The sequence below is a fragment of the Pituophis catenifer genome, unplaced genomic scaffold (assembly GCF_029215685.1).
Source record: "Pituophis catenifer annectens isolate HBS135680 unplaced genomic scaffold, rPitCat1.0.hap2 SCAF_16, whole genome shotgun sequence".
Classification (NCBI taxonomy): domain Eukaryota; kingdom Metazoa; phylum Chordata; class Lepidosauria; order Squamata; family Colubridae; genus Pituophis; species Pituophis catenifer.
This window is the reverse complement of record NW_027256896.1, coordinates 3,209,024-3,234,110: the sequence shown is the minus strand read 5'-3', so window position 1 is coordinate 3,234,110 and position 25,087 is coordinate 3,209,024. Positions and strand designations below refer to the sequence as shown.

Here is a 25,087-nt window from a genome sequence, read left to right as displayed (position 1 = left end):
AAAGGGGGTTGGCTTCTTTTTTTAACAGCAGGGGGACCTACAGCCCCATAGCTGCCTCCAACATGGAAAAACAGGCAAGAAGGAAACTCCCCTCCTCACAGACCCCTTTGGGACTCCAACATCCCTGAGCAACAAGCAGGTGGAAGGTTCAAGGCAAGACGGCTTACTCTGTCAACAGGCATTTTCTGGAATACTTTTTTTTCCTTGTTTAACATTTTTATTGGGTTATACTGTAGAATAAAATAAGATACAAAATAGGAAAGTAAATAGGAAAACGATGGGGAGGAAGAGGGGGAAGAGAAGCGAGGGAGGATAAGAAAAGAAAAGCAAAACATTATTTATTTATTTATTTATTTATTTATTTATTTATTTATTTATTTATTTATTTATTTATTTATTTATTTATTAAATTTATATACCGCCCTATTCCTGAGGGACTTAGGGCGGTGAACGGCGAACGATAAAAATACATGTAATACAAACGTTAATAAAAAACCAATTAAAATATACTAAACACTCTGGTCCTAGATAATTCAAGACATCCCAGTTTAAAATAAAATCAAAAGCAATATAAAGGGAAAGTTAGGCCAGGCCGGCCTGCTGAAACAGGAATGTTTTGAGGGCACGGCGGAAAGTGCGCAGATCTGGAATCTTCTGTATCTCTGGGGGGAGCTCGTTCCAGATGGTGGGTGCCCTCACAGAAAAGGCTCTCCCCCTGGGGGCCGCCAGTCGACATTGTTTGGCTGACGGCACCCTGAGAAGCCCCTCTCTATGGGAGCATACTGGGCGGTGAGAGGCTATTGGTGGCAGAAGGCGGTCTCATAAGTACCCCGGTCCTAAGCCATGGAGCGCTCTAAAGGTGGTAACTAAGACCTTGAAGCGCACCCGGAAGACCACAGGGAGCCAGTGCAGCTCGCGCAGGAGGGGAGCCACATGGGAGCGCCATGCTGCTCCCATAACTACCCGCACGGCCGCATTCTGGACCAGCTGGAGCCTCTGGGTGCTCCTCAAGGGGAGCCCCATGTAGAGAGCATTACAGTAGTCCAGGCGTGAAGTGACGAGGGCATGAGTGACCGTATTTAACGAGTCCCGATCCAGAAAGGGACGCAACTGGCGAATCAGGCGAACCTGATAAAAAGACCTCCCGGCCACAGCCGTCAAGTGTTCTTCTAAAGACAGCCGTGAGTCCAAGAGGACGCCTAAGTTGCGAACCCTCTCCGTGGGGGGCAATGACTCATCCCCAATAGTCAGTGATGGCACCAACTGACTATATCGGGACGTTGGAAACCACAGCCACTCGGTCTTGGATGGGTTGAGCCTGAGTCTGTTCCTCCCCATCCAGATCCGTACAGCCTCCAGGCACTGGGACATCACTTTAAGGGCATCATTGGGGTGGTCCGGGGTGGATATGTATAGCTGAGTATCATCAGCATACTGATGATACTTCACCCCAAAACCACGGATGATCTCACCCAGCGGCTTCACATAAATGTTGAACAGAAGGGGTGAGAGAACCGACCCCTGTGGCACCCCACATACAAGGGGCCTCGGGGTCGACCTCTGCCCCCCCTGTCAACACAGACTGCGACCAATCAGGGAGAAAGGAGGAGAACCACCGCAACACAGTGCCCCCCACCCCTAACTCTTCCAACCGGTGCAGCATGATACCGTGGTCGATGGTATCAAAAGCTGCTGAGAGGTCTAATAGGACCAGGACAGAGGAGCAACCCCTGTCCCGGGCCCTCCAGAGATCATCTACCAATGCGACCAATGCCGTTTCCGTGCTGTATCCAGGCCTGAAGCCCGACTGGAACGGATCTAGATAAGCCGATTCATCCAAGTACTGAGGAAGCTGTCGCGCTACCACACTCTCAACAACCTTCGCAATGAGAGGCCAGCACCAGCCAGGAGGGACACAGGTCCAATAAACATGTGGCCGCACTCAGTCTGCCCAGTATCTTGTCTACGTTTTCCGGAGTCACAGAATCAAACTCTTCCCAGGTAATATTCTCAAGACTTGCCTCCATCCTCCCTCCCGAATCTACCCAGTCAAGAGTCCAAATTTTCCCGAATCTGAGCGATTTTGTCATACAGATATTGTACAAAGTCCTCGGCTCTACCCTCCAAGGGGTCCTCCCGCACTTCCTGGTGGAGCAGGGAGCGGGTCACCCTAAAGAGGGCGGCCGGGCGGTTATCTGATGACGCAATAAGAGCGGAAAAATAGTTACACTTTGCCGCTTTTATTGCCACGAGGTAGGTCTTAACACCTTACCAGTGTTCGGTCAGATTCAGAATGGCTGGCCCTCCAACTGCTCTCCAGGCATCTTTTCCGGCGTTTCATCTCCCTCAGCTCCTCGGTGAACCAGGGAGCCAGGCGAGATCGACGCCGGGTCAGAGGCCGCAAAGGCACGACCCGGTCCAAAGGTCCAGCGGCCGCCCTATCCCAGGCAGCCACTAGGTCTTCAGTCGAGCCGTGTGCCAGAGCCTCAGGAAATGGCCCAAGCTCCGTCTGGAACCTATCCGGGTCCATCAGGCGCCTGGGGCGGAACCACCTCATCGGTTCCGCCTCCCTGCGGCGGGGTGTGGCGGTTCGAAGGTCAAAGCGAAGGAGGGAGTGATCTGACCATGACAAGGGCTCGATCGCTATATCCCCTATCTCGAGACCACTCAGCCACTGACCAGAGACAAAAACCAGGTCCAGCGTGTTTCCCCCCGTGTGAGTAGGGCCATGAACTAATTGGGTCAGGTCCATGGCCGTCATGGAAGCCATGAACTCAAAACATTGACTTCTGACAACCTCTGTTGCATTAGAATAAGGCATTAACATCAAATCACAACTTTTTTTTCATAGTAATACAAACTAGCCGTTTCTATAAGTATCTATCAATCTAATCGGTAAAACCCAAAATCAATGTTTCATTCTTTTCCACCTCAAGCAGAAAGTTCAGAAGCTTTGTCTCCATGGGGACACAAAAGTACTTTAATTTTCTTTAATCAAAATAGACAATTTTGCCATTTCTGCCAACTCCATCAACTTCTGGCAACCCTTCGCCCGTGGTGGGAATCGAAGTGTCCTCCCATTTTTGTGCATATAATAAATAGCTTTGCTGCTGTTATTTATAGTAACAAAGTTCCAAGTTTTTTTTCCAAGGTCTTTTCCATTAGATGCAAAAGGAAGATTTCATCCATGGAATATTTATTTTTGCTGATGTTAATGTTTCTACGCTGTAAGCCACCCAGAGTCACTTCAAAATGAGAAAATGGGCAGCAAATAAATTTAATAATAATAAATAAATAAAATTTAAAATAAATAATAAATAAAATAAAATAAAATAAAATAAAATAAAATAATAAAATAAAATAAAATAAAAAATAAAATAAAATAAAATAAAATAAAATAAAATAAAATAAAATAATAATAAAATAAAATAAAAAATAAAATAAAAATAAAAAATAAAATAAAATAATAAAATAAATAAAATAAAATAATAAAATAATATAAAATAAATAATAAAATAAAATAAAATAAAATAAAATAAAATAATAAAATAAAATAAAATAAAATAAAATAAAATAAAATAAAATAAAATAAAATAATAAAATAATAAAATAAAATAAAATAAAATAATAAAATAAAATAAAATAAAATAAAATAAAATAAAATAAAATAAAATAAAATAAAATAAAATAAAATAATAAAATAAAATAAAATAATAAAATAAAATAAAATAAAATAAAATAAAATAAAATAAAATAAAATAAAATAAAATAAAATAAAATAAAATAAACTATTCCCTGCTCTCAAGACAGAGATGATCCTTGGCAGGCAGCCCACCAAGACCTTCTCCTGCCCCCAACAGGGGACACAGCCCACTGCTTCCGGTTCAGCTGGCAGGAGCACCGAGGGCTCTGGGACTGCGCTGCAGCCTCTGCCCCAAATGAAGTCATCCACAGCTACTTACCCGGAAATCGATCCCCACTGTCGAGATGAAGCTCCCAGCCAAGAAAGCGCCGTCCTTGAAGCGCACCAGCAAACAGGTCTTGCCTACTCCGGAATCACCAACTAGCATCACCTGGAGGAGGAAAAGGAGGAGAAGGGATGAGAAGGGATGGCAGTGGCCTCCCTGGCCTCCTGGAACCAATGGACAAGGGGAGAGGTGAGACAGGAAAGGCTCCTGCTTTGCCTTCAAACTCTCCACAGCTGCTTAGCCACTGGCCTCCTCAGATGGTCTCCTAAACTGGTTGAGCTTCCTTCAGACAACTCTGCTCCTCAGGCCACCCAACCAGGGGTGGGTTCTACTTACCTTTACTACCGGTTCGCAGCAGGGCCGCGCACGTTCGCTCTTCTGCACAAGCGCAGAAGCTTCTGCGCATGCGCAGAAGCGTTTTGATGACATCGGGGTCGGTGGGCAGAGCCTCCCACTGGTTTTACTACCGGTTCTATAGAACCGGTGCGAACCGGGGCAACCCACCACTGCACTCAACGTTTCTTGCCTAATGCAGGCTGGCTTAAAGCTATTCCACACTCCCTAACAGCAAACTTCCCCCTTCTCTCAACTGAGGGATTTAGACTGACCGGTTTATTCTGACAACTCTCCTGAGTTGGGATCATAATCTCCACAAATTTTCCCTGGAAGCCCAAAGGTGAGAATTGAAACAGCTCCCACACAGCTGCTACCCAAACTGGAACTGTCTGCCTCAAATCTGTAATGGGTTGAGCCTGAGACAAGCTGGGTTAAATGCACATTCACTGCAAGAGAGAGAGAGAGAGAGAGAAAGAAAAGAACCGGGGGCTGCAAGAGGTTGTCTTCATGCAATTTAGAAAGAGCTCTCTTTTCTTAAGTGGCAAGTCAGGTGGGCATCGTATTTTCTGGAGCAGGAGTCTCCAACCTTGGCAACTTTAAGCCAGGAGGACTTCCCAGAATTCCCCAGCCAGCTTTGCTAAATTGTATTTATTTAAATTTATTTATTGGAGGTGTAAATTGTATTGTGGTTAGGTTTCAACCCCACTTTTTCACTGACCCCCAGCTTTATTTCCACAACAGGACTGCTGGCAGTGGATAGACTGGAGCCCCAAACTCCCCACGCTTCATGTAACTTTGCATCTCCAAAGCAGCAGAGAGAGAACTGTTCACCAGGAACAAGACAAAACATGACATGTTGGACCTTGGTAACTTCTTGCGAGGAGCGGAGACTGGCAGACCAATCTTAAGTTTGCTGCAGCAAAAGTGCCAAGCGTGTCATTGCACCATTTAGACTCCCTCTCCATGAATACAGTTCACACCACAACTTTGTACAAAGAATCCTTCCTGGTTTAGGGCAGGCAGAGACCACTAACTACTGAAAACAAACAAACCACATGGTGAGCTCTACTCCGTTATTATTAGGAACACAGAGATAAGCCAAACCATGGTTTCTTTTGTTTGGCTTAGCCTGATGTCCATTTTTCAGTAAAGATTGGTTAAAACAAGCCAGGGCTTACCATGATGTGTAAATCCAGTCACTCCTGGGCCTTTATCTGACTAAGGCCATCTACAGGCTGGGGAGGATGGGATTGTGGGATTACTCATCTGCGGCAGGGGTGAAATCCAGGAGGTTCTGACAGGTTCTGGAGAACCGGTAGTGGAAATTTTGAGTAGTTCGGAGAGCTGGCAAATGCTACCATGGCTCACCCCAGAGTGTGGTGGGAATGGAGATTTTGCAATATCTTTCCCCAAAAGTGGGGAGGGAATGGGGATTTTACAATATCCTTCCCCTGGGAGTGGGGAAGGAATGGGGATTTTGCAGTATCCTTCCCCTGCCATGACTACCAAGCCACGCCCACCAAACCACACCACACCTATCAAGCCACGTCCACAGAACCGGTAGTAAAAAAATTTGGATTTCACCACTGATCTGTGGACATGGGGCTTGGCTGGGAAGTTCATTTTCTCCCAATTGGCCTCTTTCAAGACTACCCAGCATTTCCCTGATCGCCAACCATAATCTTCCTATCGTTATTCCTATGGAATGGAACAGAACGGAACAGAACAGAACAGAACAGAACAGAATAGGATGGAAGGGATCTTGGAGATCTTCTAGTCCAACCCCCTGCTTAGGCAGGAAACACTATACCATTTCAGACAAATGGTTATTCAATCTCTTCTTAAAAACTTCCAATGTTGGCGCATTCACAACTTCTGGAGGCAAATTGTTCCAGTAGCTAATTGTTCTAACTCTCAGGAAGTTTCTCCTTAATTCCAGGTTGATTAGTTTCCACCCATTGCTTCTTGTCCTGCCCTCGGGTGCTTTGGAGAACAGCTTGACTCCTTCTTCTTTGTGACAGCCTTTCTACTCCGCTCCAAATTTTGGGCAGAGAAGGCAGACTTCCAGTTGATGCTGCTGGCTGGGCTCTTGGGAACTGTAGTTCAGCATTAGTGAACCTGAGGTTTCTGTCAGTTTCTCCTGGCTAGCCAGCTCAGCTTCACCTGGCCCCAAAATACGGTTTACTTTGCTTTGCTTTGCTGGCGCAAACCACATCTCAACATAATGGGTGATATTTCCAAAGTCACCTCTTGGGATAAAAAAAACCTCACCCAATTCTTCCATCAATGCCCCAGCCCTCCCACCCCTCTTTTCTAACCACAGCAAAGCTACCCAATTCTCTAGAAAAATCTCTTCTTGGCTTATTTGCTTTGGCTTTAAGTAAACCATCGGTGAACCTCTCCTTACCCTGCACCATCCCTTTTTTCCGATGAGAAATGAAATGTTTTGTTCATCTTTCTCAAGAAAAAAACCCCAATCCGATGGTCTTTTGAAAAGGCACCTTTGAGGTAGCTGTGGCCTGGGTGACTGAGCATCTCTATGGATGCGGGACACGATGTAGGAGATGAAATGCATCGGGACAAAGTTCAGCAGTCCATCTGCATTTGAAAAACAAAGGCCACTCTTTTGAAGTCGGCAAAGTCCACATTTTGGACAGAGAGGACCACTGGTTCGGAAGAGGGATCAAAGAGGCCATTTATGGAAACATTTAGCAGGCCTCTCAACAGAGAGAGGAGGAATAACACACCACCTGTGTCTAGTCTACAATGCACCCCTTGTAGCAGTTCCAAGAAGATTCTACAATCTGATTCAGGAGATCCTGAGGGCACAGATCAACCCCCAAGTAGCCTCAACAGCTCTCAGGAAGAGAGAGTCCTTCCATTTCCCACCTCTCCTCCCCCCCAAAAAACTGGTCAGAACCTATCTTTCCATGCCCTTATCATCCAGCCTCAACCATCAGTATCTATCCTTTCTCCTCCCACCATCACAACTGATGAAGCTTCTTGGATGAGAAGCAAAACATTTTGTTCTTCTTCTTCCTCAAGGAAAAAAAACAGTCCAGTTGCCTTTTGGGAAAAAAAAAGACCTTTGAGACACAGGTGAATCCATATCAACCAAGTGAAACTTCTCACCCTATTCTTCCATCTGAATCTGGTTCTCAAAGACCGCCTGGGCAAGACCCTGCAGAGTTTTCCGGCAAGGTTTTTCTGCTTTGCCATTGCCTCCTTCCCGGGGCTGACAGGAAGGGAGTGGCCCAAGGTCACCCACCTGGCTTTGCGCCTAAGGTGGGACTAGAACTCACGGTCTCCCAGTTTCTAGCCGGATGCCTTCACCACGACGCTCACAACAGCCATAGATGGCCAACCACGCCGTTAGCTGAGTCAAACACCTTGCAGGTAATCTGAGTTACTGGATCATAAAGCACCCACAAATTTTACCTTCCTTGGGCTGTCCAGCCCCTTTCTTGCAGAACCCGATCAAGGAAACATGATTCACACACATTTTCTTGACTTAATGTAATGCCAAGAATCAGTATAACAAAGGTGAAGAACTGAGATCATAGGACCCTTCCAAGCCTCTTCTTCTAGCGAGTTCATTAAGTGAGCTTATTGTCAGGTGGGTGAGTGGGGTGGGGGGGATTGTCTTTATTTCTCAGAATGTTTGCAGATAAGTCTGTGTGTTGGATAAACCTGGAACAAGATCTCCTGTCTGCTCATTGTTTGTGTTTGTCTCACTCTCAACGCCACCATTCCTCTCTTGCACACGGAGGGTGCAAAGCAGCCGGTGGGATCGGTCCCTGGTTCTGTGTGCTGTGAGAAGCAAGGCTGCACTGAGTAAATTCCCGCAGGAGTTACAATTAAACATGTTGTACAACTTGTGCAAATGCCATCAGTAGTGTGTGCACATCCCAGGCAGTAGGATTCATTTAAGCACACCTGGGCTCCCTCCCTTCCCAGGTGCAAAACCCAGATTGTCCCACCAGGAGAGCGGAAGTAAAGTTCTCCAGTTGCTCTTTTAGGCACAGACTGGCATCAGGAAAGGTGCCGTCTTTTTTCCTCAAAGGGTCCTGGGCTGGGCAAACACAACTGGGTGGGAAAGACCACCCGCGATAAGGACCTTCAAGGGGGAGAAAGTGAGCGGAGGGCGGAACGGGCAGCGCCATAGGTGGGGATGGCTGGGAAAAGGACCGCTGGAGAGTAGCTCTCACGGGGCGAAGAGCTTCCAGCTACAGGCGCAGTCTACCTCCGGCCGCAACTGTGCACTAATGCCTGCAAGCAGCAGCTTCAGGCACCTGCTCGCGGCTGATAGTTCGGTTAGGGAGCGGAGCGGAGCCGCGGGCTGCCCCGGAGCCCAGGCACTTTCGGGATCGGCTCGCCGGGGCAGGGACCGGCTGGAAAACAAGCCCGCGGCCGCTTCCGAGCGCCGAATCTTCGCTCCGCCAGCGGCAGACGCGCCTGTTGCGAGGCCGTCCCGCGCTCCAGCCCGGCCGGGGAAAGCAGGAGCCCCTCGCGCCCGCCAAGCCTCCCCAAGACGCGCCGCCTCGGTCGCGCCAGCCGCCGGTCGGACGAGGGCAGCCCTCCGTCCGCCCGCCCGCCCGTCGAGCGGTGGGTGGCTGGCTGGGTGGGTGGGCGCCGGGCGAGCCCCGCTGCCCCGGCCAAGTCGCGCCCGCCGCTCACCTTGAAGGCGACGTCGTGGAACTCGCCGCTGCTGCTGAGCGAGGGCCGGCTGGGCAGCGCCCCCCCGTTGGCCGCCCCCTCCTGGGCCGCGCCCGCGCCCCTGCCCGGCCCGCCCGACGAGGCGGCGGCGGCGGCGGCGGCGCGTTGCTGGGCGGCGGGCAGGGCGGAGGAGGGCGCGGCGCTGCCGCCTTTGCCCTTGGGGCTCTTCTTGCGGGACATGCTGGCGCTGCTTCAGGGCGCCCCGGCCGCCGGCTCCGCGCTCAGCCCGGCTCCCAACGCCGCCGGCATCCCGTCCGGTGCCCGTCCTCGGCAGCGCGGTCCGTGCGCCCGCCCCGCCGCCGCGCCTCCCCGCCTCTCCGCCGCTGGGAGCGCCCGAGCCGCGGCCACGCTGCCGGAGAGGGCGGGGGAGCGGCGCTGGGCTCCCCGCCGGCCTGACCCGGCCCGGCCCCGCGCCAGCGCCCCGGAGTGCAAGGCAGGGCACAGGAGGGGACGGCCTGGCCCCGCAGCCCACGCCGGGCTCTCCGGCCGGGGCAGTCGCGGGGCGAGCGGGGAGGCGCTTCCCCAAAAAGTTTCCTCGGACGCGCGTCTCGGATAGCGGAGCCTGCGTTCGCACAACCGCTCTCCGGGCTCGCTTCGGATCCGGGTTGAACACCACATCGGCCCCGTGCAAGAAAAGCAGATCTGCAAAATAAACGCATTGCACAAAAGTACCATCGAGTCCCAGTTTGCTTAACCACGATTTCTGGATGACCCACAATTGTCTTGATGACCCACAACAGTCTACATTAAAACCAGCCGGCACTACGACACAGTTCACACAACCCAACTGGCTTCCATGAATGGTTTCACCATTCTTTTTACCCAAGACCTTTGATGGACCACCCCATGGTTTAACAATGATGTGTGTGAACCCAACCCATAGCTACTTTAACACACTGTCCGGAAGCATGGTCCGTTTAACCATGGTTTGTTGAGTAAGCTTAGTTCACTGGGTTCCCATAGTGGCTTCGTGTGCAACAGGTGTTTCCTGTCACATTATTTTTGTACGCAATCAAGCATTGCTAAGTAAACAATGGCGTGGCAGACAGTGAAGTCTACACCGCTAAACATGTGCTGCTTTTTATCTTGACAGGAATTAGTAGCCAAACCACATGCAAGAGCTGGCAGGATGCTTGACAGATCCTAAGCGAGGCTCCTGCGCTCATCTGTGCCGCAAAGTGCTCTTAAAAGCAATCCTAACAAATTGGCACCTTAGGAGAAATGACATGAATGCAACAATCTGCAATCTGAGGGGTGTCAGAAAAATCAAGATGGCTGAAGCCCAAACATTTTGGATCCATGGTGACCAGGTGGGGTCGCAGTCTCTGCTTTGACTTTTGACCCCCTGGGTGCACCCCAGGGAGCATCAATGCCACTTCCCGAGTGTGCTTATCACGCAGCCCTCGTGCCCTTCTCCCCATCACCAAGAAAGGGCAAAGTATGCAAAACGTGCCTCTGGAGCAAGGAGCCACCACTGACAACACATTAACACACTGCCTTATCCACACACTCTATTTGGGATGCAGATGTTTGGCTGACGTCTGGACAGAGTCTCAAAGGGGAAGCCAGTTAAGATGAAGCATCATGATAGATTAGGACAGTGATGGCTAACCTTTTTGCCATCGCGTGCCAAAAGCGGAGGGAGCGCGGGGGGGGGGGGGCGTTGTCACGTGCATGTGTGCCCACACCCATAATTTAATGCACCCTGCCCCCCACGCATACATGTGCGACCCCCCTGCACTCCCCCTGCTTTTGGCACGCGATGGCATGGTGGGCTGTTAAGCCCATTTTTTGCTCTCTCCAGGCTCCAGAGGCTTTTTTGGAGCCTGGGGAGGGCAAAAACAGCCTTCCCCACCCCACCCGGAGGCCCTCCGGAGGCAGGAAACGGCCCGTTTCCCGACTTCCGGTGGGCCCAGGAGGCCCGAAGATCAGTTGGCTGGCTCGCGCATGTGCGCCATAGCTGAGCTAGGGCAATGCTTGTGTGCCCACCGATATGGCTCAGCGTGCCACCTGTGGCACGTGTGCCATAGGTTCGCCATCACAGGAGTAGGATTTCTATCTGCATAAATACGCATGCAATGTTGCTCTCATAAGCATGTATTCATTTTACAGGTGTGCAAATTATGTTATTTTAGGGTTGAGGAGGTGTGCAAATAAATTTGGGGCATCCAAAGCTAAGCCACTATCATTAGTGAATTATTATTTTTTAGAATTTCCACAGTGGAGAATACAATATTTGTAGTTTATAAAGAGTTGGGATCTTGATGTTACCTGCGCTTGGTTGTTTTCCTGGCCGAAGTTTTGTTACCAGGCTAGGGAACGTCCACTGGGCAAGGAAGAGCAGAGTCCCCTGGTGGTTTCGAGAGAGCCTCTTGTCCTCCCAATCTTGGCTGGGACGCATTTTGAACACTTCTTGGTTCTTTGATTAGGGTACTGTTTTTCCCTGGCCTGGTGCTGCTTCCTGCCTCTCTGGGTGTTGGTTGCCAGGGGAACACAACAGATACCCACGCAACTTCATCAAAATACCTAGCTACATAACCTATGGCGACACAACCTGGGAGATGGTTAACTATCCCGTACATGAAAGGCGCTTCTGAGACAACCAACAACCTATGATATCCTCAGCATCGCTGTGATACAGACCAACAAAACCCCACCAAATGCTTTTAAAACTACCCAAAGAAATAGCAAGAGCACTTAGACATATACCACTTCACAATGCTTTTACAGCCCTCTCTAAGCAGTTTGCAGACTTAGCTTCTTGCCCCCAACAATCTGGGTCCTCATTTTACACCTCCCCCCCCCCCCCCCGAGAGGTTGGAAGGCTGAGTCAACCTTGAGCTGGTCAGGATCAATCTGCTGGCAGTGGGCAGAATTAGCCTGCAATACTGCATTCTAACCACTGGGAAGGAAGGAAGGGAGGGAGGGAGGGAGAGAGAAAAGGAAGAGCATTAGCAGTAGTACTTAGACTTATATACCGCTTCATAGAGCTTCACAGACCTCTCTAAGTGGATTACAGAGTTAGCATATAGCCCCCAACAATCTGGGTCCTCATTTTACCCACCTCGGAAGGATAGAAGGCTGAGACAACTAGAGGTGGGTTTCAGCAGGTTCTGACCAGTTCTGGAGAACCGGTAGCAGAAATTTTGAGTAGTTCGGGGAACCGGTAGTAAAAATTCTGACTGGCCCCACCCCCATCTATTCTCTGCCTCCCAAGTCCCAGCTGATCAGGAGGAAATGGGGATTTTGCAATATCCTATATAAGTCTAAATGGAGATTTCCCTCCTCACTCCAGGCCTTCCCCTGCCATGCCCACCAAGCCACGCCCACCAAGTCATGCCACATCCACCAAGCCGCACCCACAGAACCGGTAGTAAAAATTTTTGAAACCCACCACTGGAGTCAACCTTGAGTTGGTCAGGATCAAACTGCCAAAGTGCAAGCAGCCAGCAGGCAGCAGAAGTAGCCTGCAGTACTGCACTCTAACCATTGCGCGACCACAACTCACAGAAATAATAATTAATCAGAGTCATCAACAACATACAGTGCAAGGACTGTAAGAGACAGTCGGAAGACCAAGACCATCATCTGTGAACATCAAGTGACATTCGGAAGACAAGATGAAAGCTCCTTCATCTTTCTGCAGGTAGAGAAATTCAAGAACAATTTCAACTGGGAAAGAGTTGGCATTTTGGGAGAAGACAATTCCAAAAATACTAAGTAATTCCTACAAGCTTGGCATCCTAACAAACCCATCAACACACACAGAGATAAGCCCCACTGACATTCCATTTAAAAGATACAATCAAAAGTCTAGGAAGGAAGGAAACAGCCAAAAACACATCCTCTCGAGCAGCTACACCGAAATAAGCAGGAAACAGCACAGATAAACAACCAGGAGGAAAAATGGCTTAATAAGGGCCATCAAGGAAGAAGCCACACCTCAACCAAGATCGGCAGGGCAAGCTACTGTATATAAACAAGCAGCAAACTCCATTCTTTCATGTACCGAGGATACTATGTAGCATGGTCCCGTCTTGACTACTGCAACACTCTCTACCTAGGGCTGCCCTTGAAAACCACTCGAAGGCTTCAGCTGGTGCAGAATGCGGCCGCGCGTGTTGTGATGGGAGCGTCCCGACACCCCCATGTTACACCCCTCCTGCGCGGCTTGCATTGGCTACCGGTTGCCCTTCGGGTGAGGTTCAAGGTGCTGGTTATCACCTATAAAGCCCTTCATGGCCTAGGCCCAGGATACCTGTCGGACCCCCTGCAGCCAGCAACAATCCCCAATCACCCGGTGCGTTCCCACAGACAGGGCCTCCTCAGGGTGCCGTCGGCCAGACAGTGTCGGCTGGCGACCCCCAGGGGGAGAGCTTTCTCTGTGGGCGCACCCACCCTCTGGAACCAACTTCCTTTGGAGCTCCGGATGGCCCCGGACCTTTGCTCGTTCCGCCGCGAGTTGAAGACCTGGTTGTTCCGTAGCCTGGACTGATGGGGGGGGGTTGTTAATGAATTTTAAACTGTTTTAAACTGGGTTTTAACTTTATATCGTTTTAATAGGAATTATGCATTCTATGGTTGTGAGCCGTCCTGAGTCCTCGGAGATAGGGCGGCATATAAATTGCATAAAATAAATAAATAAATAAATAAATAAATAAATAAATAAATAAATAAATAAATAAATAAATGGTAGCAAAATTTCTGCTGGAAAATAACGCAGCTCGGAGAACATCAACAGCCCAATGCTTTTCAGAGCCTTTTACAATCTGAGCTAGTGCTGACTTAATGAATTATTGCTGAAAAGGATCACTCAACAGAGTATGTGAGCCCATCTTAAAAGTTATGCAAAAATTCAGTACTCTCATTTCACATGCATAAGAACATTCAGAAGCAGGTGAAGAAGGCTAAACAAGGAGCATCTGGCTAGAATTAAACGTAAAATGGATGAAATTACAGGTTGAAAGTAAATGAAGGAAAATAGAGGAAGGAGTATTTCAGAGAGCGGTACGAGAATAATACAGGTAGTCCTCAACCTATGACCACAATTGAGCCCAAACTTTCTGTTGCTAAGTGAGACATTTGTTAAGTGAATTTTACCCCATTTTTACGATCTTTCTTGCCACAGTTGATAAGTCCATGATGGCGAACCTATGGCACGCGTGCCACAGGTGGCAAGCGTAGCCATATCGGTGGGCACGCGAGCTCAGCTCTGGTGCACATATGTGCCGGCCAGCTGATTTTTGGGCCGTCTGAGCCCACCACAAGTAGGGAAACAGGCCGTTTCCTGCCTCCAGAGGGCTTCCGGTGGTGGTGGGGAAGGCCTGTTTTTCTCTCTTCCCAGGCTCCAGAGCCTTTCAAGGAGCTTGGGGAGGACAAAAATGGCCTTCCCCACACACCCCGGAGGCCCTCTGGAGGCCGAAAACGTCCTGTAACAGCCGATTTCTGGTCTCCGGAGGGCCTCTGGGGGGTGGGGGGTGGGGAAGGCTGTTTTTGCCCCCCCCAGGCTTCTAGAAGAGCAAAAAATGGGCCATTTCCAGCCTCCGAAGGGCCTCCGGGGTGGGATGGGGAAGGCCATTTTCACCCTCCCCAAGCTCCTAGAAAGTCTCTGGAGTTTGGGGAGAGAGAAAAATGAGCCTACTGGGCCCACCATGCCATCGCGTGCCGGGAGTGGGGAGTGGGGGGGGGTAGTTGCGCATGCATGCGTGGGGGCGGGGCACATAGAATTATGGGTGTGGGCATGTATGCATGCGACCCCCCCAGCTCCTGGCACACGATGGCAAAAAGGTTAGCCATCACTGTGATAAGTGAATCACTGTAGTTGTCATTTAACATGGTTCTTAAAGTGAATCTGGCTTCCCCATCAATCCTGGGACACTGCAACCATCACAAGTATAAACCAATTGCCGAGCATCTGAATTTTGATCGTGTGACCATGGGGATGTTGCAGTGGTCATGAGTGTGAAAAATAGCCGTAGGTCATTTTTTTCAGTGCTGTTGTAACATTGGACAGTCACTAAGTGAACTGTTGTAAGTGGAGGACTATCTGTAGTGAGAAGTGGGACTGCGATGAATGATAGTCTCTTAAGAAAAGATTGATGAAAAAGAAACACTCATGTTGTGAGATCATCCTGGGGCAGTTTATGCAGTGGCACATAATCCATCCTGTGAAAAATGGTAAGATTGCGACATAGATGGCATATATCAGATGATGGTAGGACTTGTTAAATACATCAATGTTGTTATTCTTCCCATGTACAAAAGTAAAGATGTCAAAAGGATAGGAGAATTAACTTGTAAAATGTGTGTTATAACTCTAATTCAAAGGCTCAGAGAAGCTAAAGTAAACCACATTTTTGAAAGGGCTGTTTGGCTTTGCATCAGGCAAGAGCTATGCAGACCATTGAGAAATATATAAACGTGAGAAAGTATTGCAGATTTCCAAAAGCATGATCAAGGGAAAAAGCTTAAACTATTGAATTTGTGTGCAACTGTGTAGCAAGAGGTTAGCTGCTGAACATGATAAGATATTGTCATCACATAATGAATGTAAGGTGTGCAAAAGAATAAACAGATTGATAGATGAATATCTAGATGATAGATAGATAGATAGATAGATAGATAGATAGATAGATAGATAGATAGACAGACAGACAGACAGACACAACCAAAAGGAGAAAGTACATTTTTCCATACCTTGTAGAATGTTTAGTGTGATAGGAAAATGGATGGAAAAAATGAGATGTGCAAATATAGCAATAGCACTTAGATTTATATTCCGCCCACAATGCTTTTACAGCCCTCTCTAAGCGGTTTACAGAGTCAGCATTTTGACCCCAACAATCTGGGTTCTCATTTTATCAACCTCAGAAGGACGGAAGGCTGAGTCAACCTTGAGCTGGTCAGAATCGAACTGCTGGCAGTCGGCAGAATTATCCTGCAATACTGCACGCTAACCATTGCAGCACCACGGCCCTTGCTGATGTGAAAGGTGGTGGGTAGCCTGTGGCCTGTTGTAAGGGATGTATATTTGTCAAAAGAAGAAAACAACCTGTGTAAGGGTGTGCTTTTGACTACAGGGTTATGTCAAAGTCGGATGACTGAATGGGAATGAAGGAGGGCATGGTAGAATGAGTGGATGCTGAAACAAATGTGGATTGAATACAAAAGCGAGCAGCCGGTATAAAAACACCTTGAGATGGTTAGATCATAGAAGGAATGGGGATTGGATTCAGCAGAATGAAGGAAGAGGGAATGAGTTTGGAGGGAGGGAAAGACCATTGTGGTTGGATGACATTGATGAGACCTTCAGATGAAGTGTTAGGGACAAAAGGCAAGGTGGGTGCTAGAGCAGGGGTGGGGAACTATATGGCCCTTTTATGATTTGTGGACTTCAACTCCCAGAAACCCCAGTTCCCTACCTCTGTGCTAGAAGAATCTATGGTTGCCATGGATGGCTTACAAGACCTAGCCAATGGTGTAAACTAGTTTTAATACCTATTTCCTTTTCTTCTCTTCATCTCATCCCTGTAATGTCTTTGGCTTACTATTTGTTACTGCTTCTCTACTTTCTGCATAATATTCCTTTTCCAAGCCAGATGTTGGGCCTCTATAAGCACGGATAAAAAAACAGAAGTCCACAGGAAAAATTCTCTGGAAAGGAAGTTCTGCAAAGCTGGGCAGCCAAGGAAAAGAACTCAGGGCTGGTAGAGAAGTGGGGAACAGCTGCTCCAGGGCAGGGAGTATCCAGGCCACATCTGTAATCGAAGGTCTCGTTTCCTTTGCAACACACATCTCACATTTAGGCTGTCCCAGACAACAGGCGCAACTAGATCAGATACAGTAGATAGATCCATCAGCAGCCTTTGCACAAACCCTGGTTTAGCTGCTTTGCAGTTTAGCATAGTGTGTGAACACAGATGGTTTAGTTCAACATATTGTTGAACCAATAAAGTAGGTTAATGAAGGAAACAAGCTGAGCGTGTTTTGTGAAGTCAGCCAAAGTCTCATCACATAATGGTTAACCAGGTAGAGCCAATTAGCTGCGTTCTCAGTCATCTCTAAGGCCATTTTCTTCTTTTCTGGCTAGACTCTAAAATTAGAAATGGAGTGGATCACTCAGCTGGACAAAACGAGAGTCGGTCTTCATTAAGAGGCTGACATATTTTTACCGTCAGTAACATAAGAGAGCATTTGGCTTTCAGGAGATCAAAGGGAAAAGGATGGTCACATCTAGGCAACCAAGAGATTCTCTCTCAAATCATCTCTTCAATCAAATCTGCCCAAATTCTCAGCTCCAAGATCCTCCTCTAGCCCAGTTAAATGGACTTTCATTTAATTTTTTCTTCCAGGAATGCAGAATGGTTGTAGGTGTTCTCCCTTCCTGTTCACCTTTTCCCAAATGAATTCATTTTTTCAGAGCCCGTGGGGATGGGAATGTAGCATCTGTCTACCCAAATGGATTTCTTCCCAGTCGAGCTGCATTGGTCTGGGGAAAATGCAGCTGTTTTCAGAAGTGGCAGGCTGCTTCCCACCCCTCACCTGCCTAGCCAAGCTTTGCCATCAAACCTGAAACATTGTGCAGTTCTACAATTTATGTCTTCTGTTTTGGCCACCTTTCTGGGTCTGTCCATAAAAGGAAATTTCTCATTAAATCTTCATCACTTGCAAAACTGCGTAGCTACTCTTTACATTCTTAAGATAGTTTTAAGATTTATTTAGATTGGGGAAGAGAGCCAGGGTTCCATTGTGATGAAGGTGTTGGGCTGGCACTGAGGAGTCCCCAGTTCTAGTTCCCTGACCCACCCTGAGAAACTCCCTTCCTAGCAAGCACTTGTCCATGAAGAGAAGGACCAGGGGAGACAGGATAGCAGTGGGCCAATATTTGAGTGGCTGCCACAGAGAGGAGGGGGACGAGCTATTTTCCAAAGCACCCAAAGGCCAGACAAGGAATCATGGATGGAAACTGACCAAGGAGAGATTCAACCTGGAAATAAGGAGAATTTTCTGACAGTGAGAACAATCAACCCATGGAACAGAAGTTGCCTTCGGAAGTTGTGGGAGCTTCATCACTGGAGGCTTTCAAGAAGAGACTGGGCTGCCATCTGTCAGAAATGGTGGAGGGTCTCTTGCTTGGGTGGGGGGGTTGGACTATGTTAGATCAGGCGCAGGAACAGAAGACGTGACCAGCTCGATACATGTAACAGCTTTATTTACAATGTAACAAGTAAAAGAAGACTGCTGGTGCGCTGCCGGAGCTCTCCTTATATTCGCTCCCGGCAGACGCACCGCCCCTGACAGGGATTCAAATCTCCCGCCCGATGGCTGGCAGCCAATCAGGGCGGATGTCCTTATAAGGACATAACACTCCTCCCCCCTTAGTCTGGACTGTCAAATCTCGTCCACAAAAGTCACGTAATCACGCAGGTACGTAGGACGCCTCGGCACCCTAGCTGACCTGCGCAGTCTCACTTGTTCTCCGTCTCCAGCCTGGATGGACGGGGCTCTGTCGTCTCCCGGCTCCCTCTCCGGAACCGGGCTAGGTTCGGCTGTCGAGTGAGCGGGGTCACCCCCAGCGCCTCCGGCCGGACCGCAGACCTTGGCTGGCTGGTTCTGATGGTCTTCCTCCTGGCCTGTGGATCTATCGCCTTGTCTCGGTGGCTCGGTTCCGACCCGGGAAGAGCGTCTGAGTCTCGGTAAGTCCATCGTTTGCTCCTCCCTGGTCTCCCGGGCGCCGCAGTTCGGTTGCGGTTCGGCCTGGTGTCGGGTGGGTGGTGGTTCTGTTCGGTGCCCTCTGGACCGGCCCGCCGGCTGTGGGTGGTGCTGGCTTGCGTTGCTTTGTCCGACCTCGCAGGGGTGGTGTTGGTCTGCTCGGTCGGCCTGGCGTTGGTCTACCCCGTCTGGATGGTGGTGGTCGACCTGGCCGGGCTGTTGTTGCGACCCTACCTCTGCGGGGCGGCGGAGGTCTCCCCTGCCGGGGTGGTGCAGGTCTCCCTGGCCGGGTTGTTGTCGGCTTTCCCTTCCCCCTAGTCCCTGGTCTACTGTCGGGTGGTGCCTGGGGTCCTCCGGGTCGGGTTGTCGTTTTCTGGCTGCCTCTTGTGATGGGTGGGGGTCCCTCTCGCTGGGGAGTCGTGTGCCACCCTTGCCCATGGGTCGGGGGGTGCCCGTCTTGGATGGGTCCTGGTCTACTCGCCTGGAACCGCGGTCTCCTTGGCTGGGCTGGCGTGGGCTGCTGTCACTGGTGGGGTGCGCCGCTCCTCCTCTGGGCAGGTACCGGTCTACTTGTGGGCTGGGTTGGTGGTCCCTGGCCCTGTTGTGCCCGGTGCCCACCTGGCTGGGTTGGTGGTGCCATCCCCCGTGCGGTTGGCCCCGGTCTACCTCGCTGGGCTGCCGACGTGACAGCATCTGGTAGTGGGCTGGGCCGACCTTGTCGGGGTGGTGCTGCTCTGCCTCGCAGGGGTGTGGTAGGCCTACCTCGTCGGGGTGTTGTAGGCCTACCTGGTCTGGGTGTGGTAGATCTACCTCGCCGGGGTGTTGGAGGCCTACCTCGTCGGGGTGTTGGAGGCCTCCCTCGTCAGGCTGGTTTTCATGTGCTCCCCCCCATCTTTTTCGGAGTTGGTCGATGTGGCGTCTCGTGAACTGTCCATCTTCCAACTCGACGATGTAGGATTTGGGGCCGGTTGTGCTGGCAATTTTCCCCTTCAGCCATTTAGGAGAGCCGCTGAAATTCAGCGCGAAGATTGAATCTCCGTTGCTGAAGGCGCGAAGCGGGCAGCTGGCGGTTGCGGTCACTTCCGGGCTGTATTGGGGGTGCAGCCGGTCCAAGGGTGACCTCAACCTTCTGCCCATCAACAGTTCGGCCGGGCTCTTGTGGGTGGTGGCGTGTGGCGTGATGTGCTGGGTGAGGAGGAAATTGTCTATGCGCTCTTGCCAGTCCCCCGGGCCCATCTTGGTGAGGGCCTCTTTGGTCAGTCGGACCATGCGTTCGGCTTGTCCGTTTCCGGCCGGCCTGTAAGGGGCGGACAGGGCGTGGCGGATGCCCAGTCCTGCCAGGAAGGACTCCATGGCCAGGGATGTGAGCTGGGGGCCGTTGTCTGAGACCAGCACATCCGGTAGACCATGTGTGGCAAAAAGGCGGCGCAGGGCTCGGATCGTTGCGTCTGTTGTGGTAGATGCCATGGGCACCACCTCTAGCCATTTGGAGAAGGCATCTACCACGATGAGGAGGTGTCGCCCTTGCATCGGACCCGCAAAGTCGATGTGGATCCTCGACCAGGGGTTGCTGGGGGTCTCCCACTTCGCGACTTCGGATTGCGGCGGCGCTGGGCGAACTTCTTAGCACGGGTCACATCTGGAGACCCATTGTTCAATGTCTCTGTCCATGGAGGGCCACCAGACATAACTCCGTGCCAGGGCCTTCATGCGGACGATGCCCGGATGCCCCTTGTGCAGGGTCTCTAACGTCCGCCGTTGCAGAGTGCTTGGAATCAGCACCCTGTCTCCCCATAGCAGACAGCCTTTTATGGTGGACAGCTCCTCCTGTTTCCTGGCGAACGGGCTGAACCTTTCCTCCGGCTTTTCCGCTGGCCACCCTCTGAGGATCCAGGACTTCACTTGGCGGAGTGTGGGGTCCTTTTGGGTGTGGACGGCCACATCTGCGGATGACACCGGGCAGCTGGCGTCGTCATCAATGTGAAGTAGGTGGAGCGTGGGGGCTGGGTCCTCGACCGGCTTCTTCGACGGGCATCTGCTGAGGGCGTCAGCGTTCCCTATGGCTGTGCCTGGCTGGTGCACGAGCCTATAGGAGTAGCCAGCTAGGAAGATGGCCCATCTCGTCATTCTTGGGGACATGAAGGTCGGGGTTGGTTGGTCGCCTGCGAGGAGTCCCAGGAGAGGCTTGTGGTCTGTGACTATGGTGAAACGTCTTCCGTAGAGGTATTCGTGGAAACGCTTCACTCCAGCCACGATGGCCAGGGCTTCTTTGTCCAGCTGGCTATAGTTCCGTTCTGCGCCAGACATAGTCTTTGAGAAGTAGGCGATTGGGGCTTCCGAGCCATTGGGCAGTTCGTGGCTGAGAACTGCCCCCACCCCGTAAGGCGACGCGTCGCAGGTCAGTCTGATGGGGAGCGTCTCGCTGTATTGGATGAGGACGCTTTTGGACGTCAATAGTCCTTTGATGGCCCGGAATGCCGCTTCCTCTTCCTGGCCCCACTTCCAGGAAGCCGATTTCCCCAGCAGGCGGTGGAGTGGCTCAGCAACTGTGGCTTTCTGTTTTAAGAAAATGGCGTAGAAGTTGAGCAACCCAAGGAAAGCCTGAAGCTCCGTTTTGTTTTTTGGGCTTGGAGCTTCATGGATTGCTTCCACTTTTGATTTGGTGGGGTGTATGCCTGTGCTATCAATGAGGAAGCCCAGGAACTCGACTTCCTGTACTCCTATGATGCACTTGTCCCGCCTGACCCTCAAACCCTTGGCCTTGAACCGCTGCAGGACAAGCCTGAACCTTTCAAGGAGTTGGGCTCTTGAGTCACCGGAGATGAGCACATCATCGAAGTAAGGCACCACCCCGGAACGCCTTGGAGAAGGCGTTCCATCATGGATTGGAAGATACCAGGGGCAGCGCTGACTCCAAATTGGAGGCGGTTGCATTTAAATGCCCCTCTGTGCGTGACAATTGTTTGAGCCTCCGCCGTTTTGTCATCCACTGGCAGTTGCTGGTAAGCCTGGGCCAGGTCCAGTTTCGCGAAAATTGATCCAGATCCCAGGGAATGCAGCAGATGTTGCACCACTGGGACTGGGTATGCGCTCTGTGCCAACGCCTTGTTGATGGTACAACGGTAGTCAGCACAGATGCGCACAGACCCATCATGCTTCAGTGGGGTCACAATGGGGGTCTCCCATGAGGCATGATCGATCGGTTCCAGGACGCCCTGGGCGATCAGCTTATCCAGCTGTTCATCTACTTTAGGTCGCAGGGCGAATGGAACTCGGCGGGGCTTGAGCCTGATTGGGGTGATTCCCTTATCCAGATTAAAAGAGATTGGCCTCCCCACAAATTTCCCCAGCTTACCATCGAAGACTTCCTTGAACTCTTCGATGATGGAGTCGAGTTCGTCCCTGCGGATCTCGTGGATACCCTGAAGTGAAAGTCCTAGCGGCTTGAACCACTCCACACCCAACAGGTTCGGTCGGCTGTGCTGCACGATGGTGATGGGTAGCTTTCCGTCGAAGTCATTGTACTTCACGTGGATGGTGGCTCTGCCTAGGATTTCAATGGGGTTCCCGTTGAAGTCCACAAGTTTGTCTTTCGGGGCTTTCAGCTGTGTCCTTTTGTATGCCGGTTTCAGCTGTTGTAGGTGCTGCCAGTCCATGATGGAGAAGGCGGATCCGGAGTCTACCTCCATCTTGCACGGAGACCCCTCTGCTAGCAGCGTCACGTGGAACTTGGTGGTCCCCTCGTCGCTTGTGTGAGCAATGGTGGTGGTCTGGTGCACCGTTCTGTTTCGGGGATATTCCTCCTCCCCGCGCCGGGACTGGTTTGAGGACCGTTTGGATGTCCTCTGATTATCTTTGCGATTTTCCCGGAATCGTGGTCTGGGCGGTTCCGGGGCTGGGTCTGTGGCTCTGCAGGCCTCGGCGATGTGGCCCCTCTTCAGGCATCGGCGGCAGGTCGCGTCCCTCCATCTGCAGTTTGCCCTGGGGTGTTCGCCTCTGCAGCTGCCGCATCGCTCTCCATGGTCGCCATGCTGTGGGTTTTCCCGCCTGGGGGGGCGGGACACCTTGTGGACGGCCATTTCCTCATCAGACTCGGATTGAGTGGTTGCCTCGTCTGATGAGGTCGGGCCCGACTTGTGGATCTTATGGATCCCTCTTGCTTTTACCATTGCGGCGGCTGCTTGCTCAGACGTTTCAGCCGCTGTTGCCTCGTCGAGGACGTCTTTAAGCGGGATCCTCTTCCTGCTGAGGAATTTCTTTTGCAGCCCCACATCTCGCATTCCAAAAACAATGCGGTCCCGGATGGCATTGTCCACATTGTCGAACTCACAGTTGGCAGCGAGTTGGCGGAGCGCTGCCACGAATTCCTTGATGGATTCACCTTCCCGCTGGTTTCTTTGCTGGAAGGTGAACCTGTTTGCGATGGGGGTGCCTGTAGGTGCATAGTGCTCCTGTAGGACTTCCTGCAGGTCATTCCAGGACATCTCCTCGATGTCCCTGGGTGCCACGAGGTCAATCGCCATCTCCAGGACGTCCGATCCGCAATGAGCCAGGAAAAGGGCTCTTTTCCTCTCATCGTCGAGGTTCTGGTATCCATTGCCTCGCAGGAACTGCCGGAATCGGACCATGTATGACCTCCACTTCTCCCGGGATGGGTCGAACGGGTTCAGCGCGGTCATCGGGGCTTGCGGGGTAGCCATTCTGGAAAGTCGCTGTGGTGTAGTGACTTCAGCTCGTTGGGCGATCGTGCCGTGAGTCTTTCTCAGGTTCTCTTCTCTAGTCCTTCGTCGCCAGTGTTAGATCAGGCGCAGGAACAGAAGACGTGACCAGCTTGATACATGTAACAAACTTTATTTACATAGTAACAAGTAAAAGAAGACTGCTGGCGCGCTGCCGGAGCTCTCCTTATATTCGCTCCCGGCAGACGCACCGCCCCTGACAGGGATTCAAATCTCCCGCCCGATGGCTGGCAGCCAATCAGGGCGGATGTCCTTATAAGGACATAACAGACTAGATGACCTACAAGGTCCCTTCAAACTCTGTTAATCTGTTAGTCTGTCTGCCTCTGGAAGTCAGGATCCTCCATTCTCTGGCACAAGACCTGGAGGAAAACCCAGTTTCTGGAAGGCCAGCAGACCAGGGCCACCCACGTCAGTGTGGGTGAGGATCATTCCAAGGGGCCATCACTGCCACAGAGAAGGGATCCTCCTGGGCTGCTGGACTGCCATTTGTCAGAAATGGTGTGGGGTCTTCTCTCCTGCTCGGGTGGGGGGTTGGACTAGATGACCTACAAAGTCCCTTCCAACTTTTTTTTTTTTTTAATTTGATTTATATGCCGCCCTTCTCCGGAGACTTAACAGACTCTAACTCTGTTAATCTGTATTTGTAACCTCTGTAGTTTCCACTGTCTGGTTTGCTTCTCTTGCTTGTATAAAGAGCTACAATAAGGACATCACAGAAGTCATGAGGCATCTCCTCTGTGGGCCAAATGCCTTCCAAACTGTCTTGAAAGGCCTGCAAGGCATTTGGGCCTAGCTGGAGATTGTCATGCATATCTCCAGGCTTCCAGTTTCTATCTCAAACTCACTACCACTAATCTATCATCTACACTCAGGCTCTGTGCTTGTAAGGGCATTTCTTCTGGCACATGTGACACAGACGCTCAACTGATGGAATTAAACCAGGCATTGGGGAGATTGAACTACCTGCCTAACAAGATCAATAGACAAATCAATTGAACCAGATCAATTCTGAGGGAGAATGCCTTAAAAAACAGATCACACAACATAACAACAGAGCACTACCGATTGTCCCCTATGGCTCACAGCTGAAGCTATTCAACACATTATTAACAAGGATAAGTCCATACACAACCATGATCCTGCATTTTCTCAGGCCCTGTGCAGCAGGCCAGGATGTCCATTCAGACAGCCATCCAACAGCTTCTCACAAGCCATTGGCATCAGCAGGGCCACAATGCTAACATTGGAACTGCCCCCTGCAATTAACTCGGATGTCCATTTTGCCTCTGCACCAGGGCTGAAATCCAGCAAGTTCTGACAGGTTCTGGAGAACCGGTAGCGGAAATTTTGAGTAGTTTGGAGAACCGGCAAATACCACCTCTGGCTGGCCCCAAAGTGGGGTGGGAATGGAGATTTTGCAATATCCTTCCCCTACCATGCCCACCAAGCCACATCTACAGAACCGGTAGTAAAAAAATTTGGATTTCACCACGGCTCTGCACTAACAGCAAAATCCCAGGAGCCAACAGTTGCACGCACAAGATTAGTGTTGCTTTCACACGTTCTTCCTCTCCAGGCCATCCTAAGCACGCAATATGCCTTTGGATTCTAGAG

The 25,087-nt window shown here is 50.6% G+C and overlaps 2 protein-coding genes across 2 annotated transcripts in view; both read right to left on the bottom strand.

Moving 5' to 3' along the window:
• The window catches only part of RAB26 (RAB26, member RAS oncogene family), a 230,394-nt gene extending 221,194 nt beyond the window's left edge, over positions 1-9,200 (bottom strand). Inside the window, exons 1-2 of the mRNA XM_070955071.1 lie at positions 8,982-9,200; positions 3,963-4,073 (exon numbers count right to left, since the gene is read on the bottom strand). Coding sequence (XP_070811172.1) covers positions 3,963-4,073; positions 8,982-9,200 — 330 coding nt within the window. The remainder of the gene's footprint in view (positions 1-3,962; positions 4,074-8,981) is intronic.
• Positions 9,201-9,212: 12 nt separating this feature from the next.
• The window catches only part of LOC139325441 (transcription initiation factor TFIID subunit 4-like), a 45,485-nt gene continuing 29,610 nt past the window's right edge, over positions 9,213-25,087 (bottom strand). The window contains exon 3 of the mRNA XM_070955319.1: positions 9,213-9,662. Within this exon, the coding sequence (XP_070811420.1) occupies positions 9,213-9,662 (450 nt within the window). The remainder of the gene's footprint in view (positions 9,663-25,087) is intronic.